Source organism: Pinus tabuliformis, chromosome 5_2, assembly GCF_031772625.1.
Source record: "Pinus tabuliformis cultivar Carrire ecotype Pingquan chromosome 5_2, CPIR1, whole genome shotgun sequence".
Classification (NCBI taxonomy): Eukaryota; Viridiplantae; Streptophyta; class Pinopsida; order Pinales; family Pinaceae; genus Pinus; species Pinus tabuliformis.
In genome coordinates, this window is record NC_142306.1 from 213077127 (window position 1) to 213103789 (window position 26663).

At 39.1% G+C, this 26663-nt stretch overlaps 1 protein-coding gene across 2 annotated transcripts in view; it reads right to left on the minus strand.

The window, feature by feature from the left end:
- Positions 1 to 26663, minus strand: part of LOC149158306 (preprotein translocase subunit SCY2, chloroplastic-like) — a 389240-nt gene that overhangs the window by 182216 nt on the left and 180361 nt on the right. For both annotated transcript variants that reach the window (XM_089436189.1, XM_089436188.1), the window contains one exon: positions 24186 to 24269. In XM_089436189.1, the coding sequence (XP_089292315.1) occupies positions 24186 to 24269 (84 nt within the window). The remainder of the gene's footprint in view (positions 1 to 24185; positions 24270 to 26663) is intronic.

Genomic DNA, 26663 nt, shown 5'->3' on the forward strand with positions numbered 1-26663 from the left:
AACCGGATCAATTTTTATGGTATAAAGGACTTTGTCCTCGTAAAGCACTTGTCACTTGGTCAATTTTCACGGAAGAAATGATAGCACATCATGAGGATACAAAGAGTAACACCTTCTTTAGCCGATTGATAAATCTCGAACAAAAGGGTTCAATGGCAGAGCACATTGAGGACTTTCAAAAATTGAATATAACGGTAAATGATATTTCAGAGAAGCAAAGGATTGATATCTTCATAAGGACTTTAAAGGATAACATTCAACATGAGGTTTGTCTTTGGGAACCTGATTCATTAGAGAAGGCATTCAGGTTGGCAAGAAAAATTGAAAGCGAAATTATGGAAACAAGGAATCCCACCACTCACGACTATAATTATGGAAGTGTTTTTTCTCCTATCCTTCTACAACCTACAAGGTTTACACGACGACAATTGGAAGAAAAAAGAGAAAAAGGGTTTTGTTACAATTGTGATAACGAATACACTAAAGGTCATAAGTGTGCTGAGAAGAAACTATTTTACATAGATTATGAAGAGGAGGAAGAAAAGGATCAAGAAACATCAAAAGAGGATATACACCAGGAAACAACCCTAGAGAAAGAAGAAATGAATCCGACCATATCCTGTAATGCATTGGTCGGAATTACCACTCCTCAAACTATCAAGATAGAAGGACATATCACGAAGAAAAAATTTCAAGAAGTGAAAGATCACATCGAGCATCAAGAAATGAATCCGACCATATCTTGTAATTCATTGGAAGAAATTACCACTCCTCAAACTCTCAAGATAAAAGGACCTATCAAGAAGAAAAAGATTCAAGCAGTGAAATATCACATCAAGCATCAACAAGTTCTCCAACTTTTAAAGGATAACGCCACTTTGGTGCAGAATCGAATGAAACAACAGGCAAATCAACATCATAGTGAAAGAAGGTTTGATGTAGGCGATTGGCTATTTTTACGACTACATCTCAAGCAAGCTATTTATGAGAAGGAAATGTTGGCAATACTACATGCAACTTAAGAAAAGGCGACCTTACCTAATGGGAAAACACTTCAAGTTAAAAATGGATCATGATAGTCATAAATACTTTTTAGAGCAAATATTATCTTTAGAAGAACATAAAAAATGGGTCACAAATATGTTGGGTTATGACTTTGAAATCATCTACAAAAAAGGGAAGCAAAACGTTTTTGCAGATGCATTCTCAAGAGAGGATGAGGATATGGAAGCATTGTTTTGTGCTATTTCTATTATCCAACCAGATTGGATAAACGAAGCAAGGGATGAATGGAAGAAGGACGAGGAAGTGTGGCCACTCATTCAAAAGTTTTAAAAGATCCCAGTTCAAACAATATTGCCAGAACTTGACAAGGAAGGAAAAATCATATTGGAGCCTGGAGCAGTCACAAAAACAAGAACCCAACAGCTACGAAATCGATCAATTTCAGAGTATCTCATTAAGTGGAAGAACTTACCCACTGAAGATTCCACATGGGAGGACAAGAATTTTATACAAAAGCATCAAGAACTACTCTAGCATTGAGGACAACACTTTTTGAAGGAGGGGCATGTTAGGTCGCTATACTACTAGTGTAACCCCTTATTGTTATTAGTACAACCCCCTTATTACATTGTTGTGCCCATGTAGTCCCCATATTGTTATTATTGTGCCTCATAGAAGCCCATTATTGTTATTATTGTGCCCTTACATTATTATTGTTATGTCGGCTCTGATTATAATATGACCCCTTAGACTTCTCTATATAGAAAGGAGGTCTTGTCATTTGTATCATCCAAGAATGGTTCATTTGTGTAATGAAAAGGAGGTTGCCCCCTCAAACAGGCTGAATTCTAAGGCGTTGATCTATCTCTTCTATCTTTTTGTGAGTTGCTTTCATAACAGTGTTTCCCCAAGTTCTCCTCCAATTTTGAAGTCATTCCGACGTTGGAATTGGGAGCAAATCCAAGCCCTAGCTCTAAGATCAAACTTTGCCTTAGCATCCCTAAGGCTAGTACCTCATAGGATCAAATCAACACCTTCAAGTTTAAATTCTTTCTTTGATTTTCCCCCACCTTGTCTAGGGTAAGAACATCATTGATTGCTATACCCATTCCCCTTATCCTAGACCAGATCCACTTGGTCCTGTGTGGTCCCATATTCTTCAAGAACCATCCGGGATACCAATTATAATAAGGAGTTTAGGGATTGGTCAGTTACTTCACAAGTCATATCCCATAAACCTAACCCTTGATTCCTACTTTTCTTTCCCTAGAAAACATTGTACTTTGCTTAGGAAGCAAGCAAGCCTTACCCTTCTAACTCTTCGAGGAAAGGGATTGGCTGAGTCACTCCATATCATTTCATTGACTTATCCTTTGTCGGTGACTCCATAACATGCTGAGTCTCCTCCCATAAGTGAAAGTTTGTAAATAGAAGGGAGCCTTAGCTGAGATGACAGTGGGCTAAGTCTCCATTTGTTTCCCTTGGTCTAGCGTTTTCCCTTTAGGGATCCCCTTTAGGTCCCCTGCTAGTTTGAGCAGTAACACCCTACAAGTGCCAATATGACCCTCTGGAGGGCTTGGACCCTATATAGGAGATCAAACCCAAATGGAGACCCACCTGCAATCCTGTATAAGATCCAATGCATCCCCTCGCCTTCCAGTACAACAAATCATTACAGTAAACGAGTAAAAAGCTTACAAATCATGGAATCAAGTGGACACTTCATAGTGGCATTCCCTTCCATAATGGGCTTTAGCATGTACAGGTGTCTCCAAGATCAATAAGGGGGTTAACCAAGGACCCTATTAAGTGGTTTCTACCTCTAAAGGGGGTGACATGTCCATGGTATATCCATCAAGTGGTTGGTGGCATGTGATATAATGATGGAATGGAATGGGGCAATAGGGGAAGGCTCCAAGCCACATGCCACAGTGTGAGGGTAGCTACAATAGGGGAAACTCACACTTAGGTATATGAATGTTGGAGGGAGAAATTGTGGTACATGAGTTACCCCGGCCTTTGTTTATCCAACCTTCTTCACATGCCTTTTGCCTTTGATTTATTTTTATTTGTAATTGCTTGGGGCTACAGGGGATGAGAGCATGACGTGTAAGATAAAGTAGTAGATACCCTTTAAGGTGGGGCATTTCATCGCCCACCAGGGGTTGGGACCATCATGGGTTCCTTGATGATGAAAGGGGTCAGTATGAGGGACCCTAGGAGCCAAGGTGATGGCCATAATGAAAGAGGTAGAGCTCATGTTTGGCTTTTGCCCATGTGCTAAATGTGTATGTCCTCGCCATCTTTTGCATTTTATGGTATTTTTCCTATTGAACGTGGCCAAATTATGCTTTCTTTTTCTTTCAGTTGCATCAACCTCTGGGCATCGTTCCAAGCCCGACCCGAGGTGTGGACAAGCAGAGGTGGAAGCTAACTCCTTGTGGACCCCGTGGACAAATGTGGACCCGGATGGGAAATATGATGAATGGGGTTGTAATGAGTGGAAGGGGGTGATATTTATGGTGTTGGGAGACGGGACCACGTAACCAAAATCAGGGTTTCCCATGTAGTGTCATCCCTAAAGCTTGGTAGCCAATAAAGGAGATCCAACGGGACTAGGATGCAAGGCTAACCACCAAATTGGACAAAGGAGACATAAATACAGACCTAACCCACTCTTTCTGCCAAATCCGCCCACTAATCAATGTCCAAGAGTGTCCATGATATGAAAAAAAAGAAACACCCAACTTCACAATGAAAGGCCATACCTTCGAGGTTGGAAGGCCCACCTTCAAACATACGATCATAACAAATGAGCAAGGGACCACATGGCTAGCTCAAGTCACGAAGATAGTGGCACGTTGAGCTATCTAGGGGCTACAAGGGGTTGCCAGTTCAGGACCATCTAGGAGAATTTTTTCTCTTATGGATATCACCCACAAAGTGGTGGGTAGCATGGCCAATTCTTGAGTCTTGTCTTTGTCTAGTACTAAAATGTTGGCTAGAACATGATCCATAACTTCATTTTCTATGAGAACCAAATCAATTTTCTTCTTCCATGCTTGAAAGTTTGATGACCCATCGAGTTTGTTCCCTTCCTTACAAAATGATGTCATTTGATTTGAAGATTAAGACATGGAGTGTAATAAAGTACTTGTCAAAAGAGTAAGATGCTTGAATGAAGATGAAGCCTTCTTGATGCTTCCAAATATTTGATAATTCCAAGAGTTTTTCAAAGATGTCCTTGAATTATGACTTCTAGGATAGTTAGCACAATAGCATCTTCAAGCTACTTCAAAGATGAATGATGATGCTTCCAAGATTGTAGATGATGTTTCCAAGAATATGTTTCCATTTTCCAAGAATCTTGATGCTTCAAATATCTCCATAGACGTCTGCTATAGAAAGATCTTCCAATATGAGTGATGATAAAAGAACTTTCAAAAGAGATCGGTAAGATGATGATCTTCTTCAAAATGATGATGAGTAACCAAGAGCCTTAAATGATAGAGAGAGATGGATTGTGATGTAGTAGTCTTTCTTCAAGATGAATGATGGTCTTTGAGTCTTCTTCCCATTGACGATGTTGGACCCGCCAACATGTCAGGGGATCTCCGCGGTAAGAAGTCCCAATTAGACCTCAGACCGTTTGGTGTCGAAGTCTCAGCAATGGGTCGTACGACAATGCCTTGACCGTGATTTCACATAGACGCAAGTAAGATAACTTTGTTGGTAGCAAGGGTGTGACAGCTGCAATGAGTCGAAGAGGGTGCATGAGAGGTTCTAACACACAGAGGTTGAGATGAGTGCGCCCCTTGAAAACATGTGATAACACTCGGCTTGAAATGGAACACACGAGCAAAGATACATCACAAGATGGAAGGCAAGTTAGCGAGCAATCCAAAGTGATGGTTAAACCAACAGCACATTTCAGAAGGATTCATACATACTTATACAGAATAGTCTATACATGCATGTGTAATCAAACCAATACATATATCATTTTAAGTAAACTAGATAGCATAGAATACAATACAACATATGCATGAAACGTGTTGGTTCTTGTTACATTAAGAAGTGTAAGTTCTAGTCATGCAATACATCCATGTCCAACCATTAGTTCCGATAGCGGAACGTTATAGCCACAACCGCCTGCTCCTCCAAAGAGATGTACTAGCTCTGCGCAGTGGAGAAGCCAAGGCTCATTACAATATTGTCCAAGCTCTCTCTAAGATAGTATTATTGGAAGCTTGGCTGACCAAAAACCTCTACAATGAGTTATGAGGGACTATTTATAGCAAAGGGTGGGGTGACCCTTGACATTCACCTTTGTGACAGTTCAACTACCCTCATGACTCTTCATCTACTCTATGACTGTTACATCCAACTATCCACACTTGACTTACACTTGACAAGACCTTACATTACAATGCACATGTAACCATGTGAGAGAAATGGCTTGAGCAAGCCATGCTAGACATCACTATGACTTAGACAACCATGGAAGTCCAGCTCTTCAACATCCTCATGCTGATAAACAGTAACATACTAATGCCAAGATCAATAATTCTTGATGGTGTCTGTGTGCTCCACGGTGACATCTATCTGGAACCTGACTCTTGCCTCCATAGCATATGGGTACACTGCTCAGGCTCCTCTGTCCAACTTGTCTAAAAGCATGCACATCATTGTCTTCAATGCAGTCGGACCAGCAACATACTTGTGCATGATGTTTGTACTGATGGGCAAGTCTGGGTTGGTGGCAATGCGCATCAACTCGTCGAAGTACGAGTCAAGCTCTAGTTAGACCTATGCCTTTGTCTTTTCCTGGGTGAGAGTCCCAATAGATGGGATTGCATGTGCGCGCACCACAACATCCATACTCCTGAATACTCATGCATGGGAAGCCTGTATGCTAGTGATGAGCTGTGGGAGCTCTTCATGGTTCTGGATCTGACTACGGATATGTGCCTTCAGCTCGACCGCACTGGCCCTCATCATCTTAGGCAAGTGAAGCAGGGCTCCCTTATATCTCATCGTCCTTGTTTGCATGTAATCAACAACAACATGTAAGTTCGCCAAGATACGTGCTCTCCTAGCACATCGCTGTTGTCATCCGTTGAGATGGACGACTGCCTTATGCACGGTACCAAACTTGGATCACAACGCCCGCATAACTGTGTCCAGGGACAATACTTCATCTAGTATTGCCTTCTACAGTTCAGCGCAGGCGGACGCTATCACCAACTCTCCTCCTTGCTTGGCCGTCTGTAGTTCCTTTGCCATTCGCTCATTCTCAGCTATCAAAAAGTGAACACTTGAGCTAGTGACTTCGGCATACACTCTAGTTGCATCGGCCAAGGCTGTTGAATGTTTGAGCATGTCAGACACGATCACTTGTTCTTCAACTTGCATAGGAGATGTATGATACTCCGGAGTTGACACTCTGTGAGACTGCACAACTCTGTTGAGATTCATCGAATGAGGTGTTGTGCATCTCTCCTTCCGGCTGATCTCCAAGGATCTCAGTGCCTCCTTGGTCACTTGAGACTTGCTCATCCTCTGGATGCGGTGAAACGGGTAAGTCGACCTCTTAGTGATGAGGCATGAGGTCGGTGTCCTGTTCCCGCTCCTGCTACTTTATGTCTGCATCCAACTGTTAAAGTGCTTGTTCTATCTCATGAGCGAAGTCTTGCTCCTACGATGGTTCACCCTGTCTGCCTGATGCCAATTGTTCTGATGAATCTACTAGCTGTACAGGTGTTGTTTCATTTGTTTGCACATATTGCGCCCCCTGTTGTACCTGTTGTTGTTGCGCTTCCCTCTCCTATTTGCACAGCTCTTGTTCCTCCCGGAGTTCCTCCTTCATCTCATGCAACTCCTCTACTTCCTCCATTCTTCTCTTATCCCTCTGCCTTTGCGCGATTCGCTTGTCACGCCGGTGCCTCTTTGCCTCTATAGCCATGGCTGCTTTCTCTACTAATGGATCATGTTCGCGCATGGGAATGCAGGGTATCTGCATGCAATCCGGTACAAGCTGGACTTGTGAACGTTCACGTACACCTAACGGTCTTCGAGGTCTTCTTCAAAAGTGCTCATAAATGCTTCATTGACCTCTTGCCATTTCAGCTTGATGTCCTTGTCTAGAAACAACTTGGTATCTTCATAGATCAGTAGACATGCGGACACCCGTTCAACTGCTGCTCCAGTTGCACTTTCGTCAGTGTCCTTCAATCCCGCTCTCTTGGAGGCCATTGGTCCTGTATTGCTAAGAGGTGGATGAACGCCTGAAAGATCTGGAGACAAACCAACATGCATGGCAAGAAATCTGCCAGCGAAAACCAAAGCAAATTCGGGGAGTCACATAGCACATACCTGGGAATTGATAGGCAAGATTGCGCAATTTTTTCTGGAAGGCTTAGCGACTGGCTGCCAGAACTATGCAAAAGGCAGTCTAGGTTGTCTAGGAGGCAAGACTGGCTGCCAGATTTGCGCAATGCAAAATCCAGACTGACTGCTAACTGTTGGGGTTGCGCAATGTGCAATTCCAGCTGGGAGTAACTGCAGGCTCATGGACTGCATTGCGCAATTTTCTGGGCCAACAATCACTATCCCTCATAAATGCGCAAAACAGTCCTAGAGGACAGTGCCTGGGCAGAAATGCGCATTTCTAGACAGGAAGACAGAACCTTCCTTCCCCAAATTGTGCAATGTTGTCTCGGTGAACACATAGTCCGGGCCAAGGTTGGCCAGACCCGCCGACGGGCAACTGAAAACAAATATAAAAGTGAATGCATGGCGACACTAAGTTAAAGCAGAAGTGATTGATAGTGCATGCAAACATGAATGAAAGATTCAGTAAACAAATCAACATGCATGTGAGTGAAGCGAGTCGCCGAATCGGTGACTGTTCGTGCAAAACAATTTCATGCATACAACAGCAGTGAGATAGCAATGAAAATTGAAACGGTGCTAGTACAACCTAGTATGCATGTAAATGACAACAAGCATTCAAAGAAATGAAGCAAACAGCACTCACACAAGCGAAAACACAAAAAGTGACAAAAATGTTGAAAAAGACAAGTTGAGACCACTTACCCGTGAATAGATGAGCTAGATGTGTCGAAGAGTCCTGGATGTGTTGTGGGATGTCAGAGCTCCAAGATTGATGTGAAAGAATGAGATCTGATGCATCGAATAAATAAGTTTGAGCTCATGACGCGCATGCCACAAATCTAGGAAAAAGCGACACTTGGAGGAACTTTGCATATAACCTCCAGCTTGCTAAAAATAGCTCCCTGAATCATGAGATGGTTTTTTCATGTTGCCTTTTGCTTTTTCGGCAAAAAGCAAGCTATGCATGCAAGTCAAGTTTCCTTGGTCCTGGGTGGAACTGGTCAACCCAACTACTCAAGCATGAGGTAGCTCAACTGCTGGAAGGAAATGCACATTTCTGGCTGGGAGTTAGGCTGGCTGCCCAGGAGATTTGCGCAATTTCTGGGCGGAGCAGCTGACTATTGCCCAGGATTGCACAATTCCTGGGCTAAGCAGCCCTGCTGGGGAAAATTGCGCAATTTTCACTGTGAGGATTGACTGGCAGAATTGCGCAATTCCGGATCCCAATAGGTTGTTAGAAAGGATTGCACAATTTCTAGAAGGAAGGTTGGTTTCCCTCCAAAATTGCGCAATTTCTTGGGGGAGCTGCTCAGCCTGCAGCTGGACCAAGTCCGGATGAACAACATGTGAGGGGAATGCATCAAACTTTGATCGACAGGCTATCTTTCTGCAAAAAAAACAATAAAGCTTGTATACTTGACGAAGCAAGACAAGGTGCTGTGAAAGGTTGGTAGGGAGGCTCCAAAATGAAGCTAAAGCAAAATTTTGGAGGGTGGTTGTAGGCGCTACAACACTTCCTTATGCCCTTTGCAAATGATCTCCTCCAAACTAGTTTGGAACATTGTTGTAGAAATGGTTTCCACTTATGCCAACAAAAGTGATCTGCAAGCTGCCTTCTCCTCACCATAGCTCTAATACCTTGTTGAGAAATCACTAGGGCAGCAAATTAGGGTTGATTTCTCTTAACTTGATATTTGTTTATGAATATGTGTTGGTTTCTTATTACTTTTATTATGTTTTCTTCATTAAACAATTACCAAAATATAAACCATGAAGATCACAAGAGACAATGAACACAAGATATAGGCTCCAAGCCAGGGGAAAACCCAATAAATCCTCTCTTCTTATAGAATCAAATGAAAGTGAGAAATCCAGGGGCAAAAAACCAATACCAAGGGCATTCACAAGACCCAAGTCAGCCCTCCTTGAAGCCTTCCTCAACTAAGTCAAGTCTAATGAAGTCAATGAAGGTCAAAGCTTCTTCCAATTAAAATTTTGGACCTGCAACTACGCAGAGTTGCCCCAGCACCTTCCAAAAATAGAATTTTGACCCTGTAATTCATAGAGTTCCCTTCGCACATGTGAACAGAGATAGAGAAATGTTCGATTTTCCTTCCTTCTAGACCTTCGCTCTCTCTCCTTTGACTTTTTTCTCTTTCTCCTTAGCCTTTCGCTTGTCTTCTTACTCTTTCTTGCACAGAAGTTGAAGTTGTCAATGTGTGTCCAAATGAGGTTGAATTGCACTATATATACACATATCCAGAAGGTTGAATTGTCCCTTCCAGGTCTGGCGTGTCCAGGCAGGGCCGACTTGGTCTTATGGGTGACAAAATCGCTGTTTTGACACAAATTAAATTATTTTTCTTTTTTCTTAAAAAAGTCCAAATGGGACTTGACTCCAATACAATAGATTGACTTGTGACAAATATTTTTCTGACTCAATAAACCCTATAAGCATGAAGAACATGCTTGACTAAGGAAATAATAATAATAATAATAATAATAAAAATCTTCTTTTTCCTTTACATGGAAAATACAACAAGTACAAAGATAATTATGAAGACCGAACCTAGTTACAATTTCCAACATATGGAAGGTTGAAAAATCTCAAATGATTCATTGAAGTTTTGCGCCTAAAAGGATCTCCATGTAAAGCATGTTCAAGAACTAAGTTGGAAGGATGATGCCTCCCCGAACTCTTTGAATATGAGGTAAATATTATATCTATAATTTATGTTCAAAGTATCTTAGATCTAAATGATCTCTTGTTATCATGATGAAGTCCTAGTTTAAGTCAAGCATGTAAGCGATCATGTGAGAACAACCTGTGTAATAAGGAGCTAACAAGGATGGGCTAAGTATGTCTTGCATAAAAATATGGAGTAATAACCGCACCTCATATCAAAATTGAATTTTCAATCAAAGCAAAATAAGTCCATTACTGAGTTGTTCTTCTTTAAAGGTATTGCATCATGTTTAAATATTGGGTATTGAAGCTACAAGAAGTCTACCTAATATTTGATAGCCTATGCCGAAAAATGATTGCTATTGTTTTGAAGTATTTGATCTCTCACTATCAAAAAGGGAACTCTATCAATGAAACTGAAATATATGTCTAAAGACTTGCATCCCTTTGGAACAAGTATACCTAAAGACTGTGTCAATGTCCTGCCTTACGAAATTTATGGTAGATTGGAAGTCTTCTTCGAATAATTTCAAAAGTATCACTATTTGCCTCGATAATTTGTGAATGATCATCTAAGCCTTTGTAGTTAAGGCCGAGAAATTAAATAAGTTTTTGTCACAAATGCCAACAAGATGATTGATCCATTGGAGCATGTTTTTTAGCATGTATGACATTCTATGATTGTGCATAAAATATAATCTATGAACTATGAAATGTTGAAAGATGTAACTAGGTTTGGTCTTCATAATAACTCATGTACTCTTGATTTTGTATATTTGATATAAAAAAAAAAAAATATATATATATATATATATATATATATATATATATATAAATATAATTTTCAAACATGGGTTTCACGCTCAAAAGAAATTTTATTATTAATATTTATTAGATAAGCACGTTCTTCATGCTTCTAGGTTTTGTTGAGTGAAAGAGACAAGTCCAATTTGGACCCCTTGAAAGGAAAAAGGAAAAAAAACTATGTTGCATGGGTTCCCGTACTCGGGGGTGGGGTTCTCGAACCCGTCCCGGATTCTCGTCCCCAAGTACCGGATTCAGGTTCGGGTGCTTCTGAGAAGAACCCATAAGAACCGTGTTCTTCAATGAAGAACCGAGTTCTTCAATGAAGAACCGGGTTCTTCATTAAAAAAATTGGGTTCTTTTTCTTGACAGGTACGGAGAACACTGATGATGGGTACTTGGAACCCCAAAATTGAGTTCTTTGGGGTTCATTTTAGTTTTTATTTTTTAATTTTTAATTAATTTAATGTGCTTCCCCTAATATTCTAGGTAGTTAGTTCTTCATCTCGCGAGAGGAATTGGAGTACTCATGCCTTATCCATTTAGTAAAGAGAAATATGTTGGGCTTAAAGAAGGCAGAGAACTTAGTGTACGTTCATAGCACACTTCGTCTCATATCTCGAAAAGACCCTGCATACAAGGAGGGTCCTTTCAAGAGATGGGACCAATACGCAAACGATGCTATGTGTGTGGACGAGGAGATACAACCAGATGGCCTTATTGAGCTACCTCCAGCTGCTATGGATGAGCAAGAGACTCAAGATGAGAGTGATCCCTACCTGGAGAGCATGTTAACTGAAGATCTGAGTGATGCTGATGACATGGCTTGAGGAAGCCGCTGTTCACTATTAGGTATTTTTATTTTAGTATTTTAAAATTTCCTAGTTCTTGTTTGGAGATGCCTTAAGACAAATTTTCAATGTAGTATGACAATGGACATATATCATGATTCTTATTAATATGTAAACTCCAATTTGCACTTAATATCAGACTAGAAATTTTGAAATTTCATTGTGAATGTTGAATGTTCAATGATGTGCATGTTTAAATATTTAAAGTTTAAATCATAAATATTTTAGTTTTCTTGTTTAAAGTTGAAAAATATACAAATTCATATATATTATAATTTATAAAATATAATATTTATATATTATATATATATAAATTATAATATACCCCTGACGAACCCACGCACCCTGTTTCAAAAAATGACGTACCCGTCCCCGAACCCAAGTTTCCTGGCAACATAGAAAAAAAATTATTACGTAATTTTGGGTCAAAAACCCCTCTAGATACCAAGTTGGCGTACATGACAAGTCGGCCCTACCCCAATGGACATGTTTGTTCGCACCCCTCTGCATAGTATAAATAGAAAATGATATGAGCTCATTTAGACATACACTTGGATATGTTTTTAATCTAAAATTTCGCAAAAGAATCGAGATGTTTCACGCTCAAAATAATTTTTATTATTATTATTTATTAGATAAGCACATTCTTCATGCTTCTAGGTTTTGTTGAGTGAAAGAATCAAAGTCCTATTTGGACCCCTTGAAAGGAAAAAGGAAAAAAAAATTATGTAATTTTGGGTCAAAAACCCCTCTAGATGGCATGTTGGCCTACATGGCAAGTTGGCCCTACCCCAATGGACATGTTTGTTTGCACCCCTTTGCATAGTGTAAATAGAAAATGATATGAGCTTGGACATACACTTGGATATGTTTTTAATCTAAAATTTCGCAGAAGGATCGAGATGAAGTGGAGGGACGGAATCTGAAATGAAAGAAGAGTTTCTTCTTGAGATGGAATAAGTGAAAGTTTTGCCTTGTTACTTCTCATGTTAATGATATCTTGATGATGAATTTGTTAAGCAGAATGGAAGGTTTGACTTGACATATAGAGGTGAAAGTTCTTTTGTGGTCATGGGTCTTGGATGTCTCACTTTGATCTGATTTACAAGAAGAGATTTTTGAATGGGTTTTCATGGGTTTTCCCCTATGAGAGGGATTTTGCCCTAGATGGGATTCTATATTCTCTGTTCTTTTGTTTCTTTGGTCTTCTTGTTTTGCATTTGATAATTATTTGATGAACAAGAACAAAATTAATTTAAAATATGACAACAGAATTCACAAATAATCATCAATGAAAGAAAAATTTAATAATTATTGGAAGCCTCTCGATTTATCAACAAGAAAGACGCTATAGTGGAGGAAAGATTGGTCCATTTCATGAATCTCATAGATCTGAAATCATTTATCTTTTCACCTTTATTCCTTGTCCCTTCAAGGATAAGGAGGCCTCTCTAGGGCCTGGTGCGAAATCTATTGGAGGGGGGCATTTTAAATTTCGTTTGGAAAGAACTCTTCCTTTGTGTCTCCTATGGTGGTCCTCAAGTTTTGGTGGATTTCCCACTGTGGAATCTTTGGAAATTTGATGCCCTAGCCATCACATCAAGAGGTAACCCTAGAAGTTAATCCTGCAACTTGGGGATTTCTTTGAAAGCATTTGCTTTAGTACTCGTTGGAGTAAATCATTAATTTCCTTTTCTCTTGTCTATCTGAATCTTTGATGAACTCATATATCACTATACATATCAACCCTAGGTCTCGTGTAGTCATCTTTCAAAGGGGTTTTTCATGGAAACTTTTCCTAGCTTCTCCCAAAGTTCGCACTTTTGTTGAACCTTTCCATTGAATGAGCCACCTTCCCTCACTTCAAACCTACCATAGATAGATATCTATCACAAGTTGGTTATTACTAGGACTCATGTCGGTGAAACTCTGAGAAGAGTAGGGGCTTAGGTTGTGGTAACAGTGGGCCTCTATCCCAAGTGTTGTCGTTCCCTCTAGCTCTTGCTTATTTACAAGGCCTGCTATTTTGTGCAGCAATAAGACCCACATGTGTAGGTTGAAGAGAGCTTTGTACAGTCTCAAGCAGGCTCCTAGGGTGTGGTATGAGCGCATTGACAGGTACTTGCAAGGCATGGGCATTGTTGTCGCCCAAAGTGTACACTTGAGGCGCAACGCTCAGAGTAGGGGTTGTCACTCTGATCCCTATTCACTCCGTTTAGACTCTCTCCTAGCTAAGTCAAGGGGGGTAGTCCCTAAAGGTAGATGGAAAGGGGAAACTTGTTGCAACAACAAATTTTAGGAGATTTGAGGCCAGGCAATTACCTCTCTAAGCAACTTGAATTAAGATTAGAGAGCAAATTATTAAATTGAGCAATGTGAGATAGATAACTTCAGTTAAAATAATACGACACTTAAGATGAAATCATAAGAGACCAGTGCCTAGATACAATGCTCAAATAAATTAGAGAACTTGTTCCATGATGCAATATACTTCAAGCCATAAGATAAGTAATGCTGCAAGGAAATGTTAGCACCAAAGACAATGAAGAAATGAGCAGTGGATTATTAGAGAACAATGACAATATCAACAAGCACAGCAGTGCAAATATAAATCATTCACAATCCTAATTGTCAATGTTCAAGATGTAAGATCTAATGGGAAATGCAATATAAGTTTGGAATGAGGATGACCAAGTTGGATTGCTTAAATGTAAGAGATATCAAACCAAAATTATTGCAAGGCCACTACATTCCAATGCCTTGAGTTATGTCAACCAATTACAATGCCAAATCGAATTAGATCCTAGTGTAATTGTGAGAAAACAAGAGTTTCCAATATCCAATAGCTCCTTGAATTGCCAATCTAATCCACAATGTTTAGCTTTCGAGATGGATAAGTACTTTTATGATTAAGGTAATTGCAAGATTGCAGAAATGACTTATTACCAAAATGAAACCATAAGAACATTTGTTCCTTTTAACTTATGATCATGAAAGCAATATGATTACTTGCAATTTCTTTATAGCCAGCCTTTTTTTTGACAGTTAATAGAGATATGCAACTTCTGCAATTTTGATTTGCAAGTTAAAAAACAATATGCAAATGACAATATTAGTGTTTAGACAATGTGTAACTTTAGTCACCAAAACAGAGTTATAATTGGATGCAATCAGTGCTACGTCTAAGCAAGATAGAAACCCCTTAGAGCATGAGTTAATACCACTCACCAATTAAATCCACCATTTACTTTTATACCACTGTTATATAAGATCAGCCTTCAGAAAAAGTATGACAATCATAAATATTGAATGCCTTATTAATGCAATGAACTGTTAAAAATCCTAGACGACTTGTGAATGATTCTAGGTCACTATAATAAGATTTTCACCACTGCCGTAGATACATTATCAGACTTTGAAATCAGCATATCATATTTTTCAGATTTACACGAAACTAGAAGGTCAAGGCATCAGGATGACTTATCACTTAATGTTTATTGTGCAACAATTACAAGTTTATGTGAGTAAATTTGTATGAGCCTTAGACCATGGACATACCGCTGTAAAGTATATACCTGAAACCTGTAATGAAACAGATGAGAAGGAGACAGAGTTGAACATTAAACCACTTTAGCCCAAGGCCCTCTTTGATGATATTACCTGCAGGAACTGCTACTTGGAAGGTGAAAACAAATGCTGCAAACAAGCCGTCAATACATGGAAACTTCAATATGACAGCTGGGGTTTAGGTAAGAATAATGAAAAGTTAGAAGAAAGGGACAATGAAGGATACGCTGGCAAAGGGAAGGCTTGACTGGGCCAGCGAAAAGGAATAAGGTATACTGAAAAGGATAAGGGTAGGTATGAGGGTGCAGCAAAGAAATCAGTGTTGCGGGGGAGCGCCCCCCCCCCCCCCCCCCCCCGATCCGCGCTCCGGGCGGGAGCGACTCGGGAGCGGGTCGGGAGCGCGCTCCCTAAAAAAAATTTCGCTCCCTGCCTTTTCGGGAGCGTTTTGCCTTTTTTGCATTTTTTTTTTGTAGTAATGTTCGAAATGCAATTTTTTTTTAAAGAAACAAATAGTTTTTGAGTGGGGCAACTTAATGATCAAGTCTAGGCCCTAGTATTGATATGCTATTCATGGTAATGTTAAATTCTTAAAGTAAAAGGATGAAAATGAAAATTAAAGAAAATGTCATTTTCTTTAATTTTCATTTTCATCCTTTTACCTAAATTTTTAACATTACCATGAAATGACTCAGGATGTTTGAGAGTGGTTTCGTCCTCATTGGATTTCATATGGAGAAAGTAGAATTTTAGATTTCATTCAAAATCCAGCAGACTTATCAGTTTTTTAGGATTGAGGGATTGAGGGATTGCAATGTTTCCATTGAATTTTGTCATGTATTAGGGTATGGAACTCATATTTAATCAAGAGTACCAATCCCTCTATGTACCTTGATGTTAGTGACATTGGTTGTCGAACTCCTCTATCATGACCCTTCTAAAAATGTACGCATCACTCAAACAAAATCTTGACTTGACATGCTATGCTTTTTCTATCTTATGTTAATGCTTAGAGGGTGATATTAATGACAAAGATCCCTATACAGATACAAAGGTAATGACAAAGATATCTCTGGATATTAATGCTTGGAGGGTGATATTAATGACAAAGATCCTGATTTTGCAACAAGACTAAAAAATTAGACATTTCTCGTGGTGGCAAGAGGCCCAAGCATAAGAAATAGATAATAGATTTACTTCTCTTTTCTAGTTTCTAGTAGCTTTTATAACTATTGACTCTTTCATATTTATTATGATATTTTTTTAAACAATATATGACAATTTAAGTTTGAAGTTGGCAATTATAACTCATTAGTAATGAATTATGAATATGATGCTTCATGAAAGTTGAAAGTTGTTTCATTTCATTTCATTTTATAACATTTCATTTCATGTTAGATATTATTTGTTGTAATGGTTACACTTAGCTTACAAGTACAACTTTGGTGATCAATGATGATAAATGTTATATATTGAATTTTGAAAGCTTGAAACTTTAAGATTGATGAATCATGAGACTCAATATGTTGTATGTTACTATGTTACTAACTTGCGGACGTGGTTGATGAAGATTATAACTTCTAGATGATTGTTGTTATATGGTTCAATCTATGCTTTTTTATGTTTTTTATATCTAATTCATCATTGTACATGTTTTTGTTGACATATATGTATCAAAAATTAAAAAATATAAAAATATATATATTTTTAAAAAATCGCTCCGGGATTCGCTCCCAAACCGGGAGCTTCTGAAAATGGTCACTCCCGCTCCCGCTCCCAAGTAACATTGAAAGAAATTAAGGCCAACAGGCCTGCTTTAAGCCTTGAAAGGCTGCTACAAGCAACAAGATGCAGCAAATAAAGGCTGCTATAGGCAGGGAAAATAGGGAAGGGGATAACGAAAAGGGTGGCGAGAAAGATAGGGAAGGTAGCGGAAGAGGTTCAGAGGCTAAGGAGGCTATGGTAGGCAGCAGAGGAGTGTTCAGCGTGAGGGTTTGGGGCTGCTGGAATGCCACAACAGGGATGCCACAGGGGTAAATCAGGCCACGGCAAGGGCTTTGAAAAATAGTGTTAGGCCCCAAAGGCTCAGAAATTTGCCCAATGTCACAAAAAAAATGGCTAACTAAATAATCTCGATTTTTGACCCTACAAACAATATTTGGGACAAGATCTTGTCTATTTCAAAACCCCCAGATGTCCGTGAAAAAAAATCTCAAATCTAAAGATTTCCTTGGCTGGTATCTCAGATCTATTCCTACAAACAACTTTTGAACCCAAATCTTGCCTTCTAGGGTCTAGATCTGGCTCAGAACTGAAGATTTCCTTGGCTGCTTTTCAAATCTATACCTGCATAGGCAAAAATTGAAATGCCCAAGACCCAATATATACAGAAATAGAGAAAATCCCAAAAATCCAAATGTTAGAATTGAAAATTATGCTACACAAATCTCAGATCTACGCAAATAAATAACAGATCTACCAAATATTCTACAGATCTATCAGATCTGAGGAGTATGAGTCCAACTTCGCTCCCAGATCTGATAATCAAAGGTTTTTAATAGCCAGATCTATCAATTTTTCCACAAAATATTTAAAAGATTTTGAAATTTTAGAGAGGTACTAGCCCAAAAACATCCTGCAAAAAAAAAAATTATCGTTAGATAAATCCTGGAGCTTATGTGAGGTAGGCTCTTCAGAAAATATATGTCGAGAGTTGGCTGGTCCAACTGAGGACTATCCCCAAACGGTCACTGAAAACCTTAGAGATCTTCTACAAACACTAGATCAACCATCAAACCAAGTAGAGAAATAGAATAACAATAAAATTATGAAGAAATAGATATACCTACCAATTCAATCAAAATTAAAAATGTTACCCTAGATCCAACAAATTGAATAAGGTACTTGTATTCAGATTATTCTAAAAGACCTATTGATTAATAGTTTTCACATAATATTAAGCAGAAATTAAAACAATGTTACCATATATTCATGAAGAGGAACACCACAGCACGTTGAAACCCCAAAGGCTTTTGCATTAATTCAAAAAAGTATACAAGAGAGCTTGAGAGCTTAGTACACAATTCAGAGATCGGATGGATCAACTGACAAATGACTTCCTATTTAAAAATAAATTCTCCAACGGCAAGTTCAAGTGATCCTTGTCAAAGCAATCTCGATTGTTAATGAAAATCAAAATTTCTTTTAATCTCATTCATTGAAATATTTTACTTTTGAGGAAAATCGAATTTTTCATTTAAATGCATTTTAATTAACTCAAAAATTAAAATTTTGAGTTAATTTCCCCAAAATTTTGACTTTAACTTAGCCCCCAGGGATCAAAGGTTTAAAATTTATCAAAATAATTAATTACCTTAGTCCCGAGATCTTTTAAAATTTAATTTTTTAGGACCGACGAATTTTTCCTTTGGATAATTTAAATTTACCTATGACGTAGAATTAATTAAATTTATGGTTTAGGATTTTAATTAATTTTTGGTCAGAAAATTTAATAAATTACCCTATGAGGGGATAAATTATTTTTCCAACTCTCTAGACACTTTACATCATGATTTTCATATTTTTACATCATAAGGGGAAAAACTCATTTGTAATAAACCCTCACAGATTACCTACTTCTGTGACACAAATATAATCTAGCAAACCAAGTAATCTATAATAAAATAATCTAACCAAATAGTTAGAATTATTCTCAAATTACTTTTACATAGACTCGATCTAGAACACTAAGACTCACCTAAGATCCTAGTGACAAAATCCATTCCAGCTTTGGGGTAGGACTAAAGGGGAAAACTCTGTCGACCATCCATTAATGGATCAGTGAGACAAAAAACCACCCAGAATAGAGATCGTCACTAGAAAGGTAGGTTTACCTAAGTTGTTACATACATGACACGATTCTGTTGAGATTATTTACATCATATACATGCAAAATGGGTTTACATTATAACATGATGATCAGGCTAATGATGATAATGGACGGCATGGACACATCGATCAAGCAATATCCCCTTTTGCAGAAAAAGGGGGTGTACTGCTATGGTTATTGACACGGAGTGGTCAACAGGCTTCATGAAGAGTGAGTTGGACGCGAACCTCATTCTTGTTCTCTATGTGGACAGCGTGTTTCTTATAAGTTGACTGGGGCTCATAGAGGAGTGCAAAAGGGACCTTGCAATTGAGTTTGAGATGAAGGATTTGGGGCTCATGCACTACGTTCTAGGCATGGAGGTGTGGCGGACGAATGGGGAGATTTTCCTTGGACGAGGAAATACTGCATCGAGATCATGAGGAGGTTAGGGATGGAGGACTATAGAGCCATTTCTACACCCATGATAATGAAATTGGAGGAAGGTAGAGTCATCGAAGGAGAAGGATGTGGACCCCACCTTATATAGGTAGTTGATTGGCTCTCTCATGTATTTGGTCAACACCAGGCCAGATATATCCTATGCAGTAACCTCTCTTAGACAGTTCATGGTGGAGCAGAAGAGAGTGCATTGGACAACAGCAAAACATGTATTGAGGTATTTGTGAGGTCCTATCTAGTATGGCATTAGATATGCTCAACGTGATGATATTGTTGGGCTATACTAATGCAAATTGGGCAGGTAATACAGTGGATCAAAAAATCACTTCAAAGTGTTGCTTCATCTTGGAATCACGAGTTGTTCCTGGTACAGACAGAAGCAAAAGTTCGTGGCATTGAGTTCTGTAGAGGTAGAGTACATAGCAGCGAGCAATGCTACATGCAAGGCCATATGGCTTCAAGCGCTGCTAGTAGCCTTATTTAGTCAAAGGATAGAGATGACAGTGATACACTGCAACAATCAGAGTTGCATCAGGTTGTCCGAGAATCCAGTGTTTCACGATAGGTCCAAGCATATAGACATTAGGTACCATTCCGTCAAGGATTGTGTACAGCAGGATTGTTCGGCTACAATATGTACCTACAGATGAGCAAGTAGCAGACATTATAACAAAGGCCTTGAGGAAAGCAAGATCCATCTGCTTCTGAGACGAAAAGGCAACCGGAGGACCTTTAGGCATGGGCATTTCTTGCTCTTCTACCCTTGTTTCTTCTTGAATGCATCTAGCCATTAATTCCTCGAAATCAGGAATTACATTATTGTTCAGAGTAGTCCTGAACACGTACCATTCGGATGGTAATCCTCCAAGAGTTGTCAGTGCCATTTCCCTATCAGTAATAGTCTCCCCAATAGATAGGAGATCGTTCCTGATCTTGGTGATTCTTAAGAAGTATGCTTGCATACTCTCATCTTTGCCCTTCTTAATTTCCTTCAGCTTATTTCTAAGAAACAAGGCTTGATTTGCATCATTAACTTTAAATAAACTCACCAGTCTATCGTAGATTTCCTCAGAGGTGTCCAGGTCGGAGATGTAGGCCACCAAGCGCTTGTTGATAGAGTTCCGGATGATCTTCTTTGTTTTGACTTCGTCAGTTTTCCATTTGTTCCGAGCAGCAGCGGGTGCATTTGATGGAGGCTCAACAATATTGCCTCTCACATGGTCCAACACTCCTTGATCTTCTAAGGTTAGATTGAGAGACATCTTCCATCCGTGATAGTCAGCTTTCTCACAAAGCTTGTCTTCGGCAAGGAAGAGTGTTGAAGTCCCCATAGTTCTTTTAGGATAGCCTTGTCAATCTTCTCTTCGGTGATTGCTCTTGCTCTTGCTCGGGCTTTGTCTGCACCTCAGCTCTGAAACCATGTTAAGTTATGGTATGTTCTATGCTTAGAGCAGTTTACTTCTTTTTCTTATTATTATCCATAGATTAGCAATCACATGTACAATAAGTAAAGTGCAGACAAAACATTAAACATCGACAGAAAACAAGCCAAGACAAGAGACACAAGATGTGGCGGCTAGCCAGGGACAAACCCCAATGTGGGGAAACCCTTTGATCAAATCTTCCTTTATCTTCAATAATTCAGCAGAGAGAAATAGTACATAAATCTGATTTACATCAGCAGCAGCAAACCCTAGATCGAACTTGTCAAGTCTCCACCGATGAGTCGTTCACCGTGCACTAGTCCAAGATTTCGCCGCGCACCAGTGCAAGATTTCGTTGCGCACCAGTGCAAGATTTTGCCGCGCACCAGTGCAAGATTTCGCCATGCACTGGTCCTGCATTTCAAACGACCCTTTTCGGCTCCGGTTAGAGAGAGAGAAATGAGATGAGTAAATGCAAATGAGGAAAAGTCCTCCTGTATTTATACACAAATGTTGATGATAAATAGATGTGTCTGTTGGGCTTCTGAGCCCACATGAGTTGCAGGTTGGCTTGATAATTATTCCATAATCAAAATAAATTCATATCTCCATAAATACTTATCGGAATCGGATGATCTTTAGATCAATCCTACACCTTTCGACGAGAGGAATCTAATAAAAATATTATCAGCCATGAATAAGATGACCCACATGGAGTTTGTCCCTAGTTGCCAATTTTAACAGCTCTAGCCTTGAAATTTGAAGGAAAGGCTAAGGCACATGAGATCTCCAAGACCCAAAAATCGTTTTGGGAAATTCCACCCAAATGAGGAGTTATTAAAATAATTAATATTTTTAATGGATTCCTAAGTCTAAACTTAGGAAAATAAAAATATTAATGGGTATTAATAAAGATAAGGGTGAGAAACTTCTAAGAGACGAGGATCAAGTCTATCTTAATCTTAGCCGTTGACTAGAGACTTAATCTCAGTCGTTGATTCATCAACAGGAAAAGTATAAGAGAAGTCTTGAGGATCAATTGGAGACACATTGGCAAATACTCAGTATCTCAAGAAAAATTGATTCTCAAGAGAAGGAGATCGATTTCAGAAGAAGAGTTGCAGGGTAGAAGAAGAGGAGGGCATCAGTAGCAGTCCATGACTGAGGATGAGGTGACACAGGGACAATGAGAGACAACGCAGAGAGAGACGCAATCCAAAGGAGAGATGTAGCACTCACGCAGAGGGACGCAGAGCCACTCAAAGCCAGCAGAGTGACGTAGAGGGAAAGTCTCAGGTGTTTCCTTTCAGTTTCTCTGTAAAATCATTCCTTATAAAAGCGAATGTTGCTAAAGATTAATAAAGCCCTCATCTGCTGCACTGGTTTTCCCGCATTGGGTTTTTCCGGGGATAATTGTCCAAAAACAACTGTGTTGATGTGATTGGGTCTTGGCATGTATTTTCTCTGTGTAATTGTGTGATAGCTGTAGTAGAATTTATTTTAATATTTGCTGAAGGGATTTCTAAATAACTTATTGTGAAAAATAAGTAGATGAAATAAATCAGTTGCTGTAGTAGAATTTCAGTTTAGAAATTTTCACATAATTATCTCCAATACCCAAAAAAAGTTTCTAAGAAAATTTACCTTATTTAGAATTCATTAGTTAGTTTATTAATTTTCCTAAGTCTAACTTCGGGAAATGACTTGATCAATCGAGATTAATTGAGGAAAAGCGATTTTCCTCTAGTGACTTTTCGAAAAAATATGTGATGGGGTCAAGAATATCCTAGCCATCCAATGAGATTAGATCATTGTCGTTTGTTGCTCAACAAGAGAATCTACGAGGAAATCAATTTCCATTTGGAGAACTCACTCGATACAGATTTGCAATGAGAGCAAAGGGTTCAGTGATAGCATGAGGGCACCAATAGATTAAGATTGGCAATGATTGAAGACAGAGTGGAGGGAGAAAATTCTTCACAGCGATTTCTAGTTTCTCTAAGTTAGAGGGAGATCAATTTTATCTGTAGAATAGGTTGACTTTCCCAATAGTGCAAATTGACTCAGAGAGACCAAGTTTTCAGAGCAAGAAGGAATTCGATAGAGATCGATTTGCACAGTAGAAGTCGAGTTTGCCAGTAGAAGTCGATTTTCCAAAGGAGGTCGAGTTAATTTCCTAATTAGTGTGAGTTTGCCACAGAGGCCGAGTTTGCCAAGGCTGCACGTGTGGATCAGTTCAGTGAGTGAGAGGGAGGCCAAATTGAAACGAAGGGGCCAAGTTGCTTCTACGAGGTCAAATCGACTTGCAGAAGTGAAGGAAATAATTTTCCAAAGGTTTGTTAATTTATGGCAACATTTATTTGGAGCCGTGAGGCTCAGCTATTTTGTATCCTCTCCCAGACTATTGTTTTCCCCTCTAGTCTTGAGCCATTAGAGTTTAGATCGTACTGGTCACTTTGCTTTCACATTTGCTTTTATATGAATGGCCTGAGCACTCCCACTTTGTATCAACAACTTTGTATTCCACAGCCCCAATGACCTGGCTTTGGTCATTTGTTAGACATTAATAAACTTATAGTAACTTAGCATATAACATTGATATCCATCCCCATCTTAATGGTGTTAACAAGGTGCTTCTCAATTCCAGAAGCAGATTTTACAGATTGATTACCAAGGCTGACATAATAACATCCTCCCTCTCTTAAATATTAGCATCACTTGATGGTTCTTCATGTCAATTTGATCTGTTTGGCTAGTGGATAGTCTCTGTCAGGTAATGGGTAACTAAAGATAAGCATTCAATTCTACCATGATACACATGTTGTGGAGTTGACAAAAATAGATAAGGACTCTCATTATTGGCCACAATCTGATACCTTAGCTGTTCTAGTCTGGTCTGAAAAGGGAGCCAAACTCTAAACTGTGCATGATGCATTTTTTTAGTTTGGTAGTAAGACACGGGATTCTGCTAAAACAAAATGCCCTTGCCTTTAAAATACTTTTAACTACAGTGCAGAAAGTCGAACTCCAGCTTAAGTTCCAATAGATGTTTTATGTTCACATATGTGGATGTTGCTTCACATTTTCAACCTAAATATAATAATCTAGGTAGGCAACAACATTACCTGAGAGCCTAGCCAACATCTTGTACAATGTATCTGAATAACCAGTCAATATTCCAGCACATATAATCAATGATGTCCCATGGCCTGCAAACGCAAAGAAAATCAATCTGAAGATTATCAGGGCACAAACACCTACCATCCAGAGAAACATATATAGAAAACAGTTACCCATTCGAATGATGAAGACAATTACATCAATGTTGACTTGGCCAACCAATTACAAATTCCTGAGCCAAGTATAATTGAAAAGCAAATTTGTAAGGAAAAACAGTATGACAAAGAATCTACAACAGGGAATTAGCAATTCTGTTTTAAAATCTCAATGCATAGTTAGGCTAATGTGAGAAAAGAACAAAAATAGAGAGTTTTAGGTTTGACATGGATGGAGACTTGAAGCATTGGGTACTTTTGATTTAAACTGGAAGAAGAAATATTTGATATTCTTGTAACAAAAAGAAGATAGCATTGCACAACCTTACAATGAAATCGTGCACGGAATCCACCTCATAGAAGATACAGACCATGTGCCAGATGTTGTCATTCTAAACAATCAGGAATCGCAAAACAAGGTGTTACTCTTATATCACTGAGCTGCATAGACTTTTTTTCACTGTGTCATTCACCACCATTGTAAGCCCAAGGTCACAGGTCAAAGACATGTAAAACCATGTGAGGCCTTGTATTAGGTCTTCTAGACCTGTGTCTTCTCAATTTGGGTCTATATTTATTGTGATTGGTCAGACCATGACCTGTTAGGCTATTCCTTGATGGCTTCATCTAGACAATCTTGTCCCTAACCAGATTAGAGAACCCTGGGAGGTTTCTCATGAGGACTCATGGTTTTGTGGCAGCCTGCATTTTTGTAGGGGTGATCACTGGTGTATGGGCTAAGTCTAACTTGCGTTGAGGTGCACCTGTGTCATTCCACACAGTTAGTGTCTATAGAGTCTGTATGTGACCTCCGCCTTGGTGTAGTGTTACTCATGATAGCTTTAACAGCATAATAGCCTTGTGTGACAACTTTCACGTCTACCGAGACCGTTCATGCTTCCCAATGCAAAAAGGGTCTAGGTGGTCAAAAAGTCAACCCAAGCTCAAATCATAGAGCAGGACTATAGGATGTCACATCCCATTAAAAATTTTCAAACAAAGCCTCTGGTGAAAAGTTATGGCTTGGTCAAACTTGGTCAACACTACAGGGAATTCTCCAGGTGGATTTTCAGGTAGAGCGTTGGCCAATTTCTTGCATGCATTATGTCAAAAGTGATCAGCGCGACGAGACAAAGAAAACCTAGGTGTCAAAATTCTTAGATCATGCAACGCATTCGAGATCAAGCATAGGGCAAGATGACGTGGCAATCAAGTGATGACGCGGCAACGCTCTAGAGGCCGACGCAAAATCCATGATCCCAATTTGCCAAAACGGTAAGAGAGTTGAAGATCTATCCTCTACGGCCCAAGTCGAATTACTTAAAGAGGAATTCAAAGTAAAATTAAGTTAAAACTACTCATTGGGTCAAAACTAGCCATTGGAAAGGGGTCTATTATGTTGAAAAGTGTAACTAGGTTCGGTCTTCATAATGACATGTAATTGTGATTTTATGTAAGAGATGTAAAGAAGAAAAATAAAATTATTGTAACACTTGCATCACGGGTTTCATGAGCAGGAGATTTTATTTTTAGTATAATCTCCCATTGAGAGCCCTTAGAAATTTTGTCATCTAGCCATAAAAGTCTAAAGAGTCATTGTCATATAATGAAGACATGTTACACATTGTAGAGTCATACTTGTCTATGTAAAGTCATCCTCCAAGACCTTGTCACTAGCCCTCATCAAGTCAGCCAACAACCAAGAAATTATTCTAGAAGATGAAGTCGGTCTTCCCCAAAGATCATGTCGGCCTAAAACAGTCACGACCAACGATTATATATACAAGTGCTTGCCCTCATTTGGAGACAAGCAATTCAGTAAAGCAAGTCTACAAAGAAGTGTGAAAGAGATACTAGAAGAAGCCTCTATATCATTGCAACAAGAAGAAAGGATAGTGAAGATAGTTGTGACTGTTTTGGGCTAATTTGTCTTCCCACGTGTGAAGGTAGCAGATCCGAAGGTGTCTAGAGAAGGTCGAAAGATTGCAGCTACATGAAGTGATCTTGTTTGGGTAAAAGACCTTGATAGAAGGAGCCAAGTAGAAGTTCAATAAGTCTCTCCCTTAAGGAGACTATTCAAGGAAGCAAAAGTAATCTAGGGTTTTTGTGGTAGGGTTGCAGACCTACAAGAAGAGACCAAGATTCTGAAGGAAGACGAGAAGGAGAAGAGAAAGAACAACATTGCAAAGGAGGCTAGTGACTTGGTCTTAGGAAGACTCTAGTGTCTGTTGAAAAGTGTAACTAGGTTCGGTCTTCATAATGATATGTAATTGTGATTTTATGTAAAGAGATGTAAAGAAGAAAAATAAAATATTTTAATGCTTGCAT